Source organism: Misgurnus anguillicaudatus, chromosome 22 (assembly GCF_027580225.2).
Source record: "Misgurnus anguillicaudatus chromosome 22, ASM2758022v2, whole genome shotgun sequence".
Taxonomy (NCBI): Eukaryota; Metazoa; Chordata; class Actinopteri; order Cypriniformes; family Cobitidae; genus Misgurnus; species Misgurnus anguillicaudatus.
In genome coordinates this window covers 36,627,629-36,646,154 of record NC_073358.2, presented here as the reverse complement: position 1 = coordinate 36,646,154, position 18,526 = coordinate 36,627,629, and the positions used below count along the sequence as shown (strand labels likewise).

General features: G+C 36.7%; 3 protein-coding genes across 5 annotated transcripts; all 3 read right to left on the bottom strand.

Moving 5' to 3' along the window:
* Positions 1-896: 896 nt before the first annotated feature.
* On the bottom strand, positions 897-3,802 carry fam151b (family with sequence similarity 151 member B). Its single transcript, XM_055199120.2, has 6 exons — positions 3,663-3,802; positions 3,456-3,581; positions 3,006-3,165; positions 2,671-2,885; positions 1,923-2,058; positions 897-1,577 (listed from the first exon to the last, which is right to left on the bottom strand). Exons 1-6 carry the CDS (start codon positions 3,766-3,768, stop codon positions 1,430-1,432), a joined length of 891 nt encoding a protein of 296 aa, XP_055055095.2. The 5' UTR covers positions 3,769-3,802; the 3' UTR covers positions 897-1,429.
* Positions 3,671-10,568, bottom strand: ccdc125 (coiled-coil domain containing 125). Of its 3 annotated transcripts, none has more exons than XM_073860611.1 (12): positions 10,423-10,568; positions 9,992-10,295; positions 9,224-9,282; positions 9,024-9,110; positions 8,870-8,947; positions 8,690-8,775; positions 8,521-8,603; positions 8,324-8,433; positions 8,086-8,232; positions 7,694-7,847; positions 5,917-6,028; positions 3,671-5,832 (listed from the first exon to the last, which is right to left on the bottom strand). In XM_073860611.1, the coding sequence occupies exons 2-12, from the start codon at positions 10,284-10,286 to the stop codon at positions 5,520-5,522; spliced, it is 1,524 nt and encodes a 507-aa protein (XP_073716712.1). In that variant the 5' UTR covers positions 10,287-10,295; positions 10,423-10,568; the 3' UTR covers positions 3,671-5,519. The 3 variants fall into 3 exon arrangements, with proteins under 3 accessions (XP_073716712.1, XP_073716713.1, XP_073716714.1); XM_073860612.1 differs by having other exon boundaries at positions 8,125-8,232; XM_073860613.1 differs by having other exon boundaries at positions 9,992-10,280; positions 10,423-10,519.
* Positions 10,569-11,509: 941 nt separating this feature from the next.
* Positions 11,510-18,438, bottom strand: rad17 (RAD17 checkpoint clamp loader component). Its single transcript, XM_055199124.2, has 17 exons — positions 18,305-18,438; positions 17,818-17,898; positions 17,414-17,668; positions 17,212-17,289; positions 16,952-17,114; positions 16,574-16,710; positions 16,389-16,441; positions 16,182-16,304; positions 15,372-15,441; positions 15,156-15,267; positions 14,054-14,245; positions 13,863-13,948; positions 13,630-13,776; positions 13,372-13,518; positions 13,164-13,284; positions 12,960-13,017; positions 11,510-12,142 (listed from the first exon to the last, which is right to left on the bottom strand). The coding sequence occupies exons 2-17, from the start codon at positions 17,860-17,862 to the stop codon at positions 11,908-11,910; spliced, it is 2,022 nt and encodes a 673-aa protein (XP_055055099.2). The 5' UTR covers positions 17,863-17,898; positions 18,305-18,438; the 3' UTR covers positions 11,510-11,907.
* Between the last annotated feature and the right edge of the window lie 88 nt (positions 18,439-18,526).

Genomic DNA, 18,526 nt, shown 5'->3' with positions numbered 1-18,526 from the left:
CTGGCAGCTAGTTGCCAGTAATACCCAGTAATACTGTAATTTTTACAGAAATATTTTACAGTGTATATTTACAAAATAGAATATTGTGACTTGTTGTCTGACTGTAAATAAACAATGCCACAGAAAACAATACTTTTACTTTTTCGGTGTGTGTGTGTATGTTTATACACTCAATAGTTTATTTATATATGAAGAGAGTTCATAAAGGGTTAGGATGCAAAACCCTCTAGGTGCATCTGAAAAGCATTTTTGTATAAGGCTCTTATGTTTAGGTTCAGTAATTTAATTTTAATGGCAACGAAAAGGTTATTCAGTAATAGTAATGCATCATTTTCACCAATGTCACCAAAACATTTTTTTTGTCTATAATGGCGGGGGGTGGTGCTTAGCTAAGGATACTTAGTCCCCCTATAATCTTTGATATAATTCAAACACTGCCTTTGGGGCAGTTTCCTGGACAGGGTTTAGATTAATCCTGGCCTAGGCCTTAGTTTTATTAGAATATTTAAGGTGTTTTTACAGACAAACCTTGCAAAAAAATTACTGTTCTTTCTGAATTGAACAGGTAAAAGGCTTAAAAAAAATTGATATCAATATAAATTCGGTAAACCTCTAAGTAAAAGTAAAACAAAAAAACACACTCTTGCACTGTGACTTATGCAAGCCCTCATTCATGCAATTTTTCTTTCGTGCACTAAGAGGACTTTGCTTAAAAAAGCAATTTTGGTTCTGCCAACAAACTGGTATTTCTGAATGGCTGGATTTGAAGTGAAAGTATTTGATAAATGTATACATACAGAGTGCGTTCAGTCAATATCATAATCTCATTTTTGACTGAGGTGGTGTTAAGCAGCTTTTGCATCCGAGCTCTTCATATGCTTTAATAAGCATACACCTTTTTTATTAAAGCTTTATTCAAGTTTTATTGCATTCTTTCATTACAGTTCCATACGTTTACAAATCTAAATGTAGATTACAAAATATAGCATGTTTTTGGGATTCTCAGAGTTTTAAGACAATGCAACATGAATGTAAGCTTAAAAAGAGAACATTAAATCATTGTGTTTAGTCTGGTCCCTTTATTAAAGGGGCATGAACTGGCTTGTTTTATAATTTTGTACTGTTCTCTGTGGTCCACTAACTGTAAGTAATGGGCTTTTTTTCTACCCTGTTTTGAGCCTCTATTTTAAAGCACTCTGTTTTCTTGGGTGTGCCGCACGGAAGACCTGGAAGTAACCGCAGATTGGATATTCTCCGGCAGCGGCAGTCTTTTGCATTACTATGACATCAGTCACACATTAAATAAAAGTTATTAGTTAAATAAAAGGATTTGTATACTTTAATGACCAAGACCAAAAGTCAAGATCAGTCAATTCTCAGTTCATGACCCCTTTTAATGTTAAACTCAGTAAAATGTAATTGCTTTTATTTAGTAGCCAGGAAGTCCTTTAAACTGTGTAATTTGAGATTCTAACAGATCATAGTAAATCCTGGTTTTGCTAAAGTTTTGCCTATAAGGCAACAGATCCTCGACTTTAAGGACATCATTCTTGCCTGTCCATACAGTCAGGCTGTACCTGAGAATGAAAGAAGACATGCAGATAACCTCATTATCAAGATCTTATGTGAGTGCACAAATCATCCTTGCCATCTAAATATGAAACTCTCAAATGAAGACCATAAGAAGGCTACTTCACAGCACCATTTCTGTAGAGAGGGATTACACAATCTTGCATTTTTTTCTAATGCCTGTACTATCTGTCCTCTAGAGACAAATTACCAGCATTGAACATAGTGATCAATAGACCCCTTCACACAGATGTGCTGCTAATAATAATAATAATAAATATGTAGGGCATACATTTAAATAGACCGATCAAAGATCAGATCCACTAGGTACAACATTGAGGTCAGACGCTCACCGGTCTGACTGCTCTAAAAGCCACTTGATCTGTGGGAAGGACACAGGAAGTAGGGCTGCTCGGACTGGGAATGTGACTGGTTGCTTTAGGGTTCTGCACAAGTCTTCCATCTGATGAACCATCTCCCAACTGTAGCCTACATAAACACAGAATGAAAACAGTAATGGAGCATTAGCAGGTATATATGTTTACAGGTTATGGTAAATCCGGCATATTAAGATAACATTTAAAAACAGGTGTGGTATTTAAAAATGTTAAAAATAATTATGTAAAGCATACAAAATATCTCCATTACACTTATATCATAAACATGCTTTTGCAGTATACATTTTTTGTGACCATTAAAGTTTGAAAACATGGTATAAGATGAACAGTAACTTTCTCATTAAAATATTACATTTGGCATAATCTATTATTATTATTATTTTTATTTTATCAGTGAAGCAATTTAGTTTTATTCATACTTGATAAACATTTCTTCACTAAATCAAAGTCAACATGCAGGTAAAACCTTGTTGTTATGTTCATAACTGTGTGTCAACATTAGATAAAGAAAATCCATAACATTCCATTTTTTATGAAAAGGACGGAATGAAGAAACCATAAAATGTCTTTATATTAATGACTCAAAACAAAGATTTACTTTTAAAAACATGTTTGAAAAAATATTACATATGCTCAAGGTGCAGTATTTTAGTATTTGATAGATACACCAACTCATTTTAGCGAGATATACAGTAATTCTTACCAGGGTTATCTACATCTGCATCCCATCCAGTGGTCCAACCCAAAGAGAGAACATCATCTGACTTCTGTGATACTTCCTGTAGAAAGACCTTAGGGTCCAAGGGGGTGGCTTTACCACCAGGACCAGGAAGAATGTCAGCATTGATCCACACTGGTCTCTGCAACTGATCTCGAATCTCTTCCAGTAGAGTCATGGATGGGGAAACAGCTGCAAGACTGTCAAACATCACGACAAGCTCATCCGTCATTCATCTATCAACAACAATATGTAAAATACCAAATCCAAGAATAAAAAGAGAAGGCTATATCTGAAAACATCTGAATAGTCAGTTAAACCTTTTAAAGTCCAATTTTATTCCTTTGTCAGATTTCACAACCTCTTTAAGCCAGTCCTTCAGGGTTATATCACTGTCGTTATCAGGTGGGTGTGCCATAATGGGCTCTTTTGGATCACGACCCCTGAGAAGAACATCAGCTTCAATCATCTGTGCTGAACCTTAATGAAGAACAAGATAATATTATAATAAAAGATATAATATGTGATGCTGGATATAATGTAGAATAGGTAACGTTACATAATAATATAGATATTACATTAATTATTGACACTATTGTTATTATCTCTTACACTTTTTCATATATAATATATCAATCTAATGAAATATTCATGTAATATTATAAACAGTCACTGTAACAGCACACATTTTTCCTTCTACTACATAATGATAAAAACTGTATGTAGTAGTGTATTGTCCTATCCTAAGTCTTGATACTTTGTATACTTACTTTGAAGAGCATCGGTGAGTTTGCTCTTGCTGTTTGCCGCGTGACACCACTCGATATCAGCAGCATCTTTTCTCTGTATCGTCCCTTTGTTGAGGAAATATTCCAGTGTTTGTTCAGGCATAGATCCTGGACATAAATCACGTTAAATGTAAACGAACTGACATTAAAACTGGTGAACTTGGCCAGCTAGCAAGTTAGCTTTCTCACCTGTGAAGTTTGACAGCGACTGTAATCTGAGACAGTAAACGACCAACGATCCAATAACAATAGCACACAGAATGCAGCGGTACAATTTATGCTTAATTACACCCATGAACTGTTAAAAACACTAACTTCTTGCAAACATGATTTCATAACAACAACACTAGCATGGCTAATACGTCACACAAAGTAATCAAACGGTGACGTAAGGCATTCTGGGATATGTAGTCATTTGATTGTCTATTCTTCAAATCGACAAAAATGAACGAACAACCAGGCAAAGATACATCAAAATTTATTTTAAAATAAAATACCAAATACCCTTTAAATGTATCAAAATAAACTACTGTATTTTTTGTATTTTGAAAATACTAAAAAAATACTTTTACAAAGGTGCATGAAATTTCTTCACAAACATTCCATCACTGATCCACATCCACTGATGGCACCTGCATGTGAAGTTAAAACAACTTGGTTTTGCAAGTCAATTCAACCTAGTATTTTAAGTTTTGTCTTAAAAAGTTGACATAACTTATAACTTCAAGTTTTAAGTTAAAGGAACAGTATGTAAGATTGTGGCCAAAACTGGTATTGCAATCACAAAACTTGTGGCTAAAACTGGTACTGCAATCACACAACTGGTGGCCAATGTTCCTTTAAAGGTGCAGTGTGTAAATCTTAGCGGCATCTAGTGGTGAGGTTGCGAATTGCAACGAACGGCTTAGTCCACAGCTCATCCCTCGCTTTTGAAGCACATAGAGAAGCTACAGTAGCCGCCACTGGACAAACATGTCATCGTCAGTTACAACTTAATAAAAAAATGTCATTTAAGGGCTTCTGTAAAAAAATGGCAGCACAAAATGGCGACTTCATGTAAGGGGACCCTCGGTGTATGTAGATAAAAAGGTCTCGTTCTAAGGTAATAAACACATAACAGTACATTATGAAAGGTCTTTATACGCCGCTGATAATATAGTTTTGTATATTGCATTTCTGTCAAAAGATCCTTCTAAAAATTACACACTGCACCTTTAAAGTAACATATGGGTTGATTTGACACAAATGCTGCAAATTTTTACAGTGTATTTTCTAACTAATTAATATTTTGATTGTTATTGTAAATATAAAAATATAAAAAAATAATATATTGTGTGTCAGGCAGTCATTACTATTTATTTACATACCATTTTGTATTTGAAATACGCATTTGAAATACATGTATCAAAAATACTACCCATCCCTGCGAACATCTACAGTGCAAAGACCTTTGTACAAACCGGATCATTCTTTATTAGCAATATTGTTTTGACATTTTTAAATAATAAAGTAAATAGTAAATAAAACAATAAAATACAAAAATAAAGGTATCACCCTGCAAAAAAAATTTGAGTTCCGAGAACATCCCTTACGAAAATTAACAGTGGTTTTATTGTTGTAAATGTATACAAATGTATATTGTTTGTCAAATCCATGGTTATTTTGTGGTTACCATCGTTTTACTACAGTAAACATGTTTTTATTTTTACTAGTAAAAGGTTCACTTTCGTAAGGGAGTCTGGAAAGGTTAGTCATGGTTAGTCAAAATAACCAAATTGTAATATTAGAGCAACACAAAATCATTTTGTGCTTGCTGGTAGTAATTAAAAACGAATACCTAATTACCTAAGCAATTGCTTTCATTTTATTTTAGTATTTATTATAATTTCTTTATATCTACAAAATAATTAATTATTTGCATTGTTGCAGAACAGTTATGAAACATAATAACTTCACTCACACCTATGGTATTCCAGGTTATACCATACTATGGCACTTCATTCAAAGATAATCCTGGCAAAATGCCTGAACAGTGGTGTCGTGTTTTTAAAAATCTTTATTGTCAAGCTTAGCGTCTCTCATTTTGGCAGAAGGCTGGTTCGGTTTCGAGCTTAAAACATCATCAGCTGCAAGGTCGTCAGGGATAGACAAATCTTGTGATCCGCGGCTGTCCGGAGAGTCTTTATTTCTGCTCCATTCGTTCTCTTCCAATGTCTCTGTTTTTGTGCTGGTGCCTCTGTGTGATATCTCCAGCTCTTCTAGCTGCATCCTTAGACGTTTTTCCAAGACTTCAGTGTTTCGTGCCAGCATGTAGCTTACCTTCCTCTGATGTGCCAACGCCTCCTCTTTGTCACTTAACTGAACAATAAGACAACCAAAAAAGTTGGTAAACTCAAACTTGTGAGAGGAAGGACAGGACCAAGAAGATTACACTACACTTAACAGATCAAGCAGCACATGTAGTGTTTCATTGGAGTCAGTTGGCATCTTGCCTTCCATAACAGCAGGCAAAAACCTTTTCAGCCTTTCTGCCACAGTGAGTGACCCTTTCCTCCCTTTAAAATAAAACATCAAATTACTGTAATTAAAGAAAGTGGTGTTGTAATATTACTTTATTTCATCCCTATCTGCAACAATATTCTATAGAGAAGGTTAAAGGTGCATTGTGTAACTTTTCGAAGGATCTCTTGACAGAAAAGCAAAGCGAAACAGACATACTGTTCTATAAAGAGTACGTTTTGTCATTACGTTGTCGCAGTTGATGACATGATTGTTCTGTGGCAGCTACCGTAGCTTCATTATGCATTTCGTCAGGAAGGGGTGAGCAGTGGACTGAGCTGTTGGTTGCAATTTAAACAAATGTTATACACACGGCTGCAAGGGGTTAAAGGGATAGTTCACCCAAAAATGAAAATAATGTCATTAATGACTCAGCCTCATGTTGTTCCGAACTCGTAAGACCTCCGTTCATCTTCAGAACACAGCTTAAGATGTTTTATATTTAGTCCGAGGGCTTGTATACCTACATACGGTATACTGTCCATGTCCAGAAAGGTAATAAAAACATCATCAAAGTAGTCCATGCGACATCAGCGGGCCAGCTAGAATCTGCTGAAGCATCAAAAATACATTTTGGTCCAAAAACAACAAAAATTACTACCTTACTCAGCACTGTTTTCTCTTCCGTGTCTGCTGCGAAGCGCATGCGCGGGACTGGAGTCGCGTGGCTGCGGTGAGGCGGATGACGTGTTATTCTCGGACATGTTTGCAAAGTTTTTTTTTCAAACTTACAGCGTGCGTCTCCCCTGTAAACGAAGCCCGGGCGCACAAAAAAACAAAAACAAAAAAACCCCAGCTGGGCCGCCCCAGAAAACACGTTTGCCGCGTTGTACGTCATCCATGTCACTGCAGTCACGTGACTTTAGTCTTGCGCATGTTTTTATTACCTTTCTGGACATGGACAGTATATCGTTACTAGATTTTCAATGGCGGGTCAGAAAGCTCTCTGACTAAATATAAAACATCTTAAACTGTGTTCCGAAGATGAACGGAGGTCTTACAAGTTGGAACGATATGAGGGTGAGTCATTAATGACATAATTTTTGGGTAAACTATCCCTTTAATAAAGTCTTCTGCACGTATTCAATGTGATTATGTAAGAAAAATATCCATATCAAACTTTATAAACTGTAAAAACTAGCTTTCGGTAACGGCACCATTTTGGACTCGCAATTCACGTGAAAGTTTTAGCGTAGTGAACGATGAATGACATGGTTGCGCTGTGACTTGTAAATCGCAAGTCCAAGATGGCGTCGTTACAGTAAGCTAGTTATTATACTTTACAAAGTTTAAAATATGGACATTTTTCCTACAAAATCCCATCGATTACCAACAAAAGACCTTTATTAACCACTTGGAGCCGCGTAGATTACGTCTGTGAAGGATGGCTGCACTTTTTGGGCTTCAAAGTCAGAAGAGGTTCCCTGATCCCTGTTTTCTACCGTTATAAGCTTGGAAAAGCAAGGACATTTACCAAAACAACTCCAAATATGTTCGTCCGAAAGATGATGGACAAATGTATCTCGGATTGCTTGAGAATGAGTAAATCATGGGGTAATTTTGATATTTGGCTGGAGTATCGCTTTAAGAAGCTTTTGTAGCGCCTTTACTTTTTTTAAGAGTGTAAATTGCAGGCCTACAGCTGTAGAGCAGCACTTTACCTCGCTCGTGTCTTTGGATATGCGTCTGCTTTTTGCTGGTCTCAGCCTGACAAAGCATGTTCTCCCCGACTCTCCTTAGCTGCTGCTCAAAGGCGATTCGGAAAGCATCCATCATTGCATAAGCCTCTTCCTTTCTCTTCTGCTGCTGCTCCACCTAAACCCAAAAATAAAAACACTTTGTTTTACAAACATTACCTTAAGCAAGTGCCCCACTAATTTACATGCATTTGGCAAATGCTTGTGGTTGGAGCGATTTACAGTGCATTACATGGTATACATTTTTCTCTGGGTTTAAACGTATTACCTTTTGGGCTTCTAAGGCAATGCTCTACAACTAGGCTATACAGGAACAACTTATGTATTTGATGAAAACTGTAGGAAGGTATATTTACAATGTAATAAAACAGAAGCTCTGACGAATACACGAGTACCTCTTGCTTGAGGTGCAGCACTTGTTTGCGACTGGCAGCAGCTCTTCTTGCACAAGAGCACGGTTCACACCCATTAAAGGAACACTGGCACGCCCCATACACTGCCAACTTTTAGACAGAAGGAGAGAGCTTTTCAGGAAATGTACAGGTAACACTGTGCAGAGGTGCAAGTTATATCATATTTATCCACTAACATTACCTCCAATGAACCGTCGGTTCCTAAGCTGCATGATGGCTGGGAACTCTGGAAGTCTTCTCTTTCCTTAGCGCTAAGCATTGAGAGGAGCTCAACGCATTTTTGGCTCAGAGCTAAGATGCGAAACAGACAAAATATGCAATGCAAACAAACCAGAGATTGGGTCATGTTAAAAAATGATAAAATATGCTCTGACCTACATGCGTTTTCTAATGTCAATTCCCGATTCGCTGTCATCCTTTCATTTAGTTCTTTCTTCAGTGCTTCATTGTCTGTTAACACCCTGTAGTGATATTGGCATGGACAGATGACACCATTGGACAGACATAAATAAAACTCTAAATTTTTTTGCATGCACTCTCGGTCTACCTTTCATACTTTAAACTCCACGCGTTTTCCACATTTTTGAACTGCACCTGGTTAAAGGTTATTTCCCACTGTAAAGCATTAACTTCCTGTTGGACAACAATTTCCCAGCAATGAGATGGCGAGTAGTTAAAAATGGAGAGATATTTTAAATTAATTTTGAAAGTGGTTAAAGTATGCCACCTTTTCTAGGGCTTTGGTCCTCTGCTCACTCTTCTGAAGCAAGGTTTTAGTATGACAAGTTGCTTTGTCCAAGATTGCCTATAGTGAAATATACAGTACATCACAAATTCAATTAGTCTTAACATGAATGTCATCGTAAAACATGTTATATCACCTGTCCTTGCAAGATCCTTAGAGCCTCATGTTTCCCCTCCAGGTGGCGATGGGTGACTTCTAATTCGGTGCGTAAAAGCTCCACTTCCTGATATAAAGCAAATATTTACATACATCTGAAATGTGCGTAGATAAACATTGTTATGTTCTTGGCTCAGTTTTGAATTAAAATTGTCAGATAATGTATTTTAATGTTTTTACCTCTGTGACCTCCTGTAGTCTTCTTTGCAGTTCTTCACTTGTGTCCTCAGAAGAACTTTCTACAAGAAAAGGCAATTACATTTAAAGCGATAGTTCACCCAAAAATGATAATTCTGTCATAATTTTCTCATCATGTTGTTTTATACCTGTATGATTTTTTTTAATAAACACAAAAGAAGATATTTTGATAAATGATGGTAAGCACACAGCTGATTGTAACCATTGACTTCCATAATATTTGTTTTCCTACCATGGAAGTCAATGGTTACAATCAGCCGCGTGCCCGCCCGCCACCATCCATCAAAATATCCTCCTCTGCATTCATCAAAATAAAATAAAAACTTTTGGGTGACTATCCATTTAAGGAAAGAATATACAGTATTTTGGACAACTAAAATACTGCCAACTATTCACATCCTGGTATTAGTGTGGTTCTCAAATGACTCCTGTTGAATATTTGTTTAGGTGCAGAATTACTCAATGGGAGTGCACAAAGTCCCCTCCCTGATAAGAATGGGTTAAGAACTTTACAGCAGCAGGTGTTTGCTTCGCTAAACAAACAATAAACCAACAGAACACGCAAACTGTCATGCTTGGAGTAAGAAATTACCAGGAAACTATCCTTATTGTAACATTAACATTATCGGTAGGGCATTGTGTTTGCAGTAAAGGTAATGGGTTTGATTTGGGTTTTGAGTGTGACATAGCATGTCCATGACAAGAACAAATAGGCTTGAGGAGCCTAAATAAATAATTTATAAGACTAACCAGACTGTCTTTTTTGACACCTCACAACTCGTTCAGCTTCCAGTTCTTCCCTAAAGACTGCATACATGGCTCTGCATGATATCCAAGAAAAGGGTTCATTGTTTCCCTCGCTGCCTCTTTTGAATTGACGGGACTGGGACAGTAAGTCCCAAAATTTCCCCTTCATCAGTGGGACACGGCTTGTGTCATGTCCTATGGATCTGGCCCCCATGCCATCCCCCAGGTCCCCCTCTGTCATGTCATCTTCTGTGGCGCATTGAGGTGAATCGTCACATTCCTCTCTGCTGTCCTGCATTACAGCATACTATTAAAGAAATAATAATAATTAATTATAAGAACATCAAATTTCATCTCGTTGCTATTTACAATATATAACTAGGTATTTAAATACAAATCTAAGAAGGCTGAAATAAAAACTAACGATTACAAACCTTTGTGGGAAAATTGTGGTCGAGTACATGTACTATATTCCTCCAGAGCAAGAACTGCCCGCGTGTCTTTACGCTGCACCTAGACACGCCCCTTAACTCGGTAAAGGGGCGTGTCCAAGATGAACAGGTGCTACATCTAATACGAATATTCAGACATGTTAACAGTAGAGGCTTTAACGTTCAGACTCTCAAATACCAAAGGGAGATTAAAAGTAACCTTAGATTAAAAATTATTTTCTCATGAAGCTAACATATTATTTACAAGCATTACATTTTATAATGCTTTATAGACGGTTTCAGCAGTAACAACATAAATAAGCGGCTGTCGTGGTCCGCACGTAACTTCCGGTAAACTCCGCTAAGTATAGCCTAAATAACAACAAAGTTCTTTAAACGTAGTTTATTTATATAACAATAAAAAACAACAAATAGGAAACCAAAACATTTGTTATTTTCGACGAGGCATTTGTTCAAGAGATCAGTTTAGCAACTTACCATTCATTCAATCTTTGCATTTTATCAGTACATGAATGTCATGTGAATCGAACCCACAAACTTGCTAACACAATGCTCTACCAACTGTGCAACATGAAGATTCCTGTACCTCAGTGAATCTTCAACATCAAAAGACTCGAAATCATCTGTAGACAATATGAAATGTTGTTTTTTAGGTCAGAAATTTAACCTTGACTTTTAAAACTTGACCTTGACATTTTTTTTGGCATTTTGCAGATGCTTTAAACCAAAGCAATTTAGGGGCAGTTTTCCGGACAGGGTTTAGATTAATCCAGGACTAGGCCTTAGTTATATTAGGTTTACATTCGTTTTTACAAACAAACCTTACATAAAAACAATACAGGTGTGCATCACTGATATATGTTAAAATATGTCAGTGCAAGATGTTTTTGAATTAAAGCAACTCAAACATGCATTTAAGTCTGGGACTAGGATAAGCCCTGTCTGGAAAACCGCCCCTAAGTTTTCATGCTTTCGATTTGTTTAGTATATCTGATCTTGCACAGCTAACACAATGATTTTTCAGTTTTCAGAAACACATTTTCTCAATAAATAAACAACAACATGATCATCAAATTTGCACACATTGGTTTATTGCCTCAACTTGACTCAAGTGCAGATTATCTACATTCAGTCCCAGTACGTTTTATGTTATACTACAATAACATAAAGCTTTAATTATGGCTGTAAAATATGTTTGTTTGTTTGTTTTTTTACAAATAGTTTCACTCATACCCTAGAACAAACTGCTGAAACACACAATGTACATTTCAACACAAGTATGAACATATGAACATTTCTCTACAGTGCCACAATGTGTTGAAGCACATAAATATCAAACACCTACAAATATTTACCATCATAAAACAAAACATACTAAAGAAAACATTGTGACCTAGAGGTACAGCAATTGCATCAAGGCAGTAAGTTATATTAAATAAGTCTGTTTAAATTATGACTTGCGATTAGCTAATCACTGTCATATTCCTCAATCAAGAGGTCTTCCTCATCCAGAAGGGCTTCAGTGCTTGTTGGCTGGGGTTGGCTGGCAGACAGTTCTTGGCTATTTGGCAGGTTAGATTCAGTTGTGACAGTCCCTGATGTGGTACCAGGATCGAGCGACTGAGCACCAGGGGAATCTTCATTTTCGCTGTCAGTATCCAAAACGCCAGGGTCTTTGTCACCAAGTGCTTCAAGTCTTAACCTGTGCATTAAGACATTTGAAATGTAAAATTGTTTAAACTGTTTGGCACTTAAAGGACCAGTGTGTAGATTTTAGCGACTTATAGTAGTAAGACTATGAATTGCAAATAACGGCTCAGTCCACAGCTCACCCCTCCTTTTGAAACCCATAGTGAAGCTACTACAGGGACCACCACAGGACAAACATGTAATCGTCTGAGACAACGTAGTGACAAAACGCACTCTCTATAGAGCAGTTTGTCTGTTTATGGCTAATGTAGAAACATTGAGGCACAAAATTACAACTTCCATGTAATGGAACCCAAGGTGTGTGTAGATAAAAACGGCTCATACTAAGGTTATAAAAACAATACAGTTTATATTGTAAAGTCTTTATCTACCATTGATAATATAGTTATGTATATTATATTGCATTTCTGTCGAGATATCCTTCTAAAAGTTACACAATGCAACTTTAACGATACATTTACACGAGGCCGAAACGTTAACGCTTGACGGAGGGCTTGTCTGAAACGTGGCCAACAGCCAATCACAGTGGCCGCAACACATGCTCCGGTCTTGCATAAACGTAATTTATTTGCATAAGGTGATCTGATTGGCTGACGCACGCGTTGGTGCTTGAAAGTTGAGAAATGTTAAACTTCTGCCGCGAGTAACGGCAGTGGCGCGAAGTTGATGGATCCACAATTCAGTTCGGCAACGCATGACGTCACCCATTAAAAGTAAATGAGAAGTGTTAACGCTTCCACCCTGTGTGAATGTACCGTTAGTGCAATATTTAGCTACAATGATCTAAACATTTGTGATGCTTATTTTACCTGCCAGGAGCTCTTCTTTGAGAAAGATGACCAACGTTCTGGATGAAGGCTATCTGAGCTAAAAACAATAATAATAATGTATTTAGTTCCCTTAAAAAAGCAGATTTTTAGTAAAAATGATTTTTTGGATTTTGGTATGGAGTGTAAATACTTTTTTTAATGGAATTAATGTAATTTTAAACTTTGCTGAAGTTATTTCATTACCTTGATTCCTCATTGGGTTGGTGAGCTTGGCAAGGTAAGGCACCATATCTGACAGGAGGCTCACAGGGGTAAGGCAGAAATTTACGAAGAGTGATTGTGCTGTCTGGTAATTTTCTCGATACTATCACAAAAATAAACAGTTAAGGGTAAAAAAATTAACAACTATTCAAAAGAGTAAATAATGCTAAATACTCAGTAAAAGAAGTACCGTCTTGTTTATGTGTAGCCAATGAGGTTTATGAAGAGGCTTGAAACCGACAGTAGATTGGCTGCTGGCTTGTGCTCGAGAAGAGTTTGAGTGCATAAGCCCTCTAGTGGCCACCGATGATCCGTACTCCAACATGGTAGACCTTGACTGTAAAAAACAAAAGTTGTTGCCAAGATACTACACGATAATAGCGTTCAGGGATAAAATGTTACATTATTTTCCCTATGTGTGAGGTTACGGGCGTACAACCGCACTTACACTCCATTCTGCTGTCAGGAAGTCAGCATCAGAGAGGTACTCGCTGGCTCTTGCTATATCTTCCACATCTGAGAAGAAGTCAGGATAGTTCTGATGCAGGTAAAGGTTGAAGAACTCACCAGACATATGAGAACGCTCAATAACAAGCTGGGGAACACATGATTATTGGTACATTATTAAATTAGATTAGTTTGAGTAACATAAAAGTTGAGTAACCTGTAAGCCTAACGTACTTCTGGATCAACAAGCAGTTTGTCCCTCTGATGCTCTGTTAGATGTGGAGGCAGCTTGGGTACCTGAGAGCCTTCATACTGTTCCCCTAAAAAATGTCCATTATTAACAAGCAGTTTATTTAATGTTTTTTTAAATATCTAAAAAGGATATAATAAGGACTTCACAAGTGCAATATGTGAATAGGACTAACGTTTGCAGTAGAGGATTTTCCCTAAAGCTCTGAAGAGGAACAGTGAGGCATCTTTTCCACCAATAACTGGGCTTTCATCTTGCACATCTGTAGATTTGGAAGACTTGTTTCTCCCCTTTACCCTTACTGCACTTTTTGCTGAAGTGGACTTGACCTTCTTGGAAGCCCAGAGTCTCTTCTCCAGAGAACTGTCTGAGAATTGAAAAGCTTGCATTTTAGATTTGACGCATATTCTTAAATAAAAGTAATTTAATTCATAAATAAATGACCATTATTCATCCTAGAAACAACATTCTAAAATCAATTTTCCTAATTGTAATACTGTAAAAAAAACAAGTTAATGAAAAATAATTTAAAGGGGACATTTAAGAAGACTTTTTAAGATGTCAAATAAATATTTTGTATAAACAGAGTAAGAAAATTTGCCGTTTTTTGGTGTGTCCTTTAAAAGCAAATTAGCTTATCTATGAACTCAATGGCAGTGCCATGGTTGGATAGTGCAAAAAAAGAGGTGGTATTATCCCCTTCTGACATCACAAGGGGAGCCAGATTGTAATGACCTATTTTGTCACATGCTTGCAAAGAATGGTTTGATAGAAGCACTGGGGACCCAATTATAGCACTTAAATATAGAAAAAGTCTGATTTTCATGATATGTCCCCTTTAATAAGGTAACATATATCAAAGGGATAATTCACCTTAAAATGAAAATTTTGTCATCATCTACTCATCCTCATGTTGTTTTAAATCTGTATGAATTTCTTTTTTCTGATGAACACGAAGATAGTGACCATTGACTTCCATAGTAGGAATAAAAAAATATGATGGAATTTAATGGGTACCGTCAACTGTATGCTTACCATCATTTATCAAAATATTTTCTTAGTTATTTATTACAATACTTCCAAAATATTTTTTTCCTACTATGGAAGTCAATGGTCACTATCTGCTGTGTGTTTACCATAATTTCTCAAAATATCTTGTTTTGTGTTCATCGGAAAAAAGAAATTCATACAGATTTAGAACAACATGATGATGAGTAAATGATGACAGAATTTTCATTTTAAAGGGAACTATCTCTTTAAGGATTGTCTATTTTTACCAGTAAATGAGGAGAACTGCAAACTGTTGATGGCACTACGAATATCTCCTGAGCTTCCACTGCTGAGAACTTCTAAAGCAGCTTTATCAGGAATAGAGATCCTGCCTGAACTCTGCAAAGACAATTTAGATTCGACATTAACGTGTGCTAAGAAAAATACATGGCATCTCAGAGCCATAAACTGCCTAACTGGTGTAAAACATAAACCATATTTACCTTTCCTGCCTCAACGGTCACAATGCGGCTTAGAACCTTCACCATGCTTGTGGGGGCCACAGGGTTAAAACTGAAACAGAGAAACGTAAAGTCTTTACTGTTTTGACTAAACGTGACCATGCATGTGAAAACCCAGCTAAAGTCATTTTAAGCGACTTACCATTTTCTATATAAAATCACTCTACATAATCTAAAGAAAACACTATGTGAAAATATAACCTTGATATCTTTAATATATTGACTGAGTAAGGCCATGTCAAAGATTAAAATCCAGCTGAAGTTTTAGGGGTTTCTATACGTCAATCAGCGGGAGATGCTAGAACTTACAAACATCACATCACGCGACAGCTTTGTTTAATTTCAAAACTTAACAATGGCACGAAAGAAGTGTGTTTTTGGATGTAAGGAAAAGAAAGCCAGCCTTATGGAAAAAATGAATATAGTTTATTATCCGGGGTAGCAGCGAAGTTTTGCGTGTGTGTTTGATGCGCTGGATTTCATTGAAAAGTCCCAACTGGGTCATGCGGTAAGTAATACTTCTGTCTTATGTTGGAAAAGGCGCATGCGGATTATATAAACAACACAAACATGTAGTGACGAACATTTTTACCTCCCGCGGTAGTAACTCCTCCTCCTTCATTTTTTCGTTCGTTATCGGAAAGATTCGGTAAAGCTAATCTTTCTTTTACAAATCTGATTAAACTAAAGACTCTTTGGAGATATAAAGGATGTAATACTACTCTATAAGTACTCCAGATTAACATCAGAAATGAAGAAATGGCGTGTGTTATGTTAGCTTTAAGAAATTACCTTATGTTTTGAATTTCAAGTTCATGCAAAACATCCTTAAAAAGACGTCTTGAGTTCTTGTCCCCACTAAGGCTATCAGACACGATCATTACCAGTGGGCACCGACCAGTCTTCCTAAATTGCCTAAATGAGCAAGAAAAGAAAATGGAAAATTGCATATGATAACTCACTATTAACAATACTTTATAGTATAGTATTAACGCTTACCTGAGAATATCATGCAAGCACCCTGGTTGCCTATAAAATTGGTTTGGAAATTCCTGACATCAGCAAGAATAAAAAATAAAGTGTGATTTAATTTTAGCTTATGCGCTTGTAATAACATTTATGCTTCTTTTTTTACTTTTCTTTCTTTATGTCTGTCAAAGCAAAAGTGAAGTTTTGTATAGTACCTCTACAAAAATAATTTTTCTGTCTTCAGCCTTTTTCTCTCCAGTCATCTGTAGACGGTTGTATCTGTTGGCTCTTAGCAGAAACTCCTGAAATAACCCGGTTTGCGAGCTGCCATGGAAACGATTAAACCTTGAATCTGTTTTAGGAATAAAAATGTAAACTGAAAGACCAAGCAGATCAAAACAAATTTAAAGTGCACAATTAAAAGGAAAAATAACAAAATTTATAAAATATATTATTGTGAAGAAACGTTTAAAAATTTTACAAATAAGGGAACTGTAATATTCCCAGTCACAATACACTTATGAGCATTGTCATATTACTGTACATAAACTTCAAGATTGTTTTCCTGAGTCATTCAGACATTCTGTCCTGACCTGGATCAAAGCTTTGTGTAAACGTATCCTCTGTTGTGTATTGTGAAGTGGTGGTGGGATTTGACCACTCCTGGATCTGAAAACCCAAATCCTTTGAAAGAACTCTAACAGTGGCAGTCTTCCCACAACCAGAAGGGCCAGTGAGCAACAAGATAGCGCCACCCTGTGGATACACATTGCAAAAAATTACAAACGTTGCAAAAAAAGATATTTCACATAAAATCAGCAAATGTTTAAATATCATAATATACTTGTCCAACCTTGTTTGTTTTGTCCAAATGAACTCTTAGCCAACTTTCAACTTCTTCAATTTTCTTTTTGTGGACTGCCAATTCAGCCTGTGAGAGAGAGGGAGAGGGGGCAACAGCTTGACATTAAATTCTTACTAGGAGTATATGGTTGACTGAAAACAAATAGGTAGTTTTATGCACATAGCACCCTTGATCAACATGATTCCCTTACCTGTGATTGGGGGGCATGAATATCCACCCAAGGTTCATCCTGATCTGGTTTATATGCTTGATTTGGTGTACTGGTCTGGTTGTCGGACGCAGGAAGATCTCCTTTTCTTTTTCTAGATTTTATTACTGTTTGGTCTCCAGTGGTTGGCCACCTCGTAGTCTTGCTTTCACCAGAACGCGTTCCTTTTCTCAGGGTCTTATTTGCTCCAACACCTCTTAAAACTTCACCAAAAGATGGTTCCACCCAGCTGTTGATCTTAACATAAAATAAAAGCAAAACTAATATTATAGACAAAAGTAGACTTGCAGTTTCAGGGCGGCTTCAATCACTCTCACAGAGCCCATTAAAGCACTTTTAAACCAGTCAGATCACATCAAGAAGGTAAATTTATAGAAACTACATACTTTTCCAGAGGACTGTTTTCCTCCCAGAGACAGCTTTGACATCATCAACTTTGACGTCCCATTCAGTTATCCTATGCAAAACTGTGGGAATTAAAAACCAAGTATTAAAAAGGCAATGGTGGGGTTGTCCTTTACATTCTTATGAAAATAGAACTGCATTAAATGATGGTATAAATAGATGTATTACATTTATGTATAATCACAAGTTGAGTAATGAGAAAAGAAAGAACGATGGAGACTTATTTCTTCCTAACTAAACAACAGGATGAAACCAGTCGAAAATCAATTTAAAATCAGGTTTGAGAGAAAGGACAAAGCTTTGTCCGGCATTTTGGCCGAGTGAAACTGTCAGAATTCAGCAAGTTCACTTCTAACCGTTAGTTAGTTAGCTTGACACGAATGCTAGCACTCATAGACAAGTTATTTGCACAAAACGACATAACTCTGTGTATAACATTGTTTAGATAATAGGTACAGCAAAACTCACCAGGGTCATTCATACAGACTTCTGAAATGAATAATATTGAGTATTTGTTGTTTCACGTAACCAAAAATAAATACGTTAGCTATCCCTTTAAAGATTAGTTGATCCCGCCCCTTCTCAGGCAGGCGCACGCTGATGGCGTCATCAATATCACTCTGCGTAGTGAGCACGTTTTAATGTTGAACTCTACCGTTTTGTGATCCTCCTCATAAGATGTTATGACTA

Excerpts from the sequence above, each read along its gene's own strand:
- fam151b (XM_055199120.2), bottom strand. The coding sequence starts at position 3,768 with ATGGGTGTAATTAAGCATAAATTGTACCGCTGCATTCTGTGTGCTATT. Across the intron at positions 2,886-3,005 it reads ATAAAATTGGACTTTAAAAG|TCTTGCAGCTGTTTCCCCAT; the intron begins GTTTAACTGACT and ends GATGTTTGACAG. Across the intron at positions 1,578-1,922 it reads CTTTTAGAGCAGTCAGACCG|GTACAGCCTGACTGTATGGA; the intron begins GTGAGCGTCTGA and ends TTTCATTCTCAG.
- ccdc125 (XM_073860611.1), bottom strand. The coding sequence starts at position 10,286 with ATGCAGGACAGCAGAGAGGAATGTGACGATTCACCTCAATGCGCCACA. Across the intron at positions 8,604-8,689 it reads TGGAGTTTAAAGTATGAAAG|GGTGTTAACAGACAATGAAG; the intron begins GTAGACCGAGAG and ends ATATCACTACAG. Across the intron at positions 6,029-7,693 it reads TATCCAAAGACACGAGCGAG|GGAGGAAAGGGTCACTCACT; the intron begins GTAAAGTGCTGC and ends TTTATTTTAAAG.
- rad17 (XM_055199124.2), bottom strand. The coding sequence starts at position 17,862 with ATGATGTCAAAGCTGTCTCTGGGAGGAAAACAGTCCTCTGGAAAA. Across the intron at positions 17,115-17,211 it reads ATTTGGACAAAACAAACAAG|GGTGGCGCTATCTTGTTGCT; the intron begins GTTGGACAAGTA and ends GTGTATCCACAG. Across the intron at positions 14,246-15,155 it reads GCAGTTCTCCTCATTTACTG|ACAGTTCTCTGGAGAAGAGA; the intron begins GTAAAAATAGAC and ends TTCAATTCTCAG.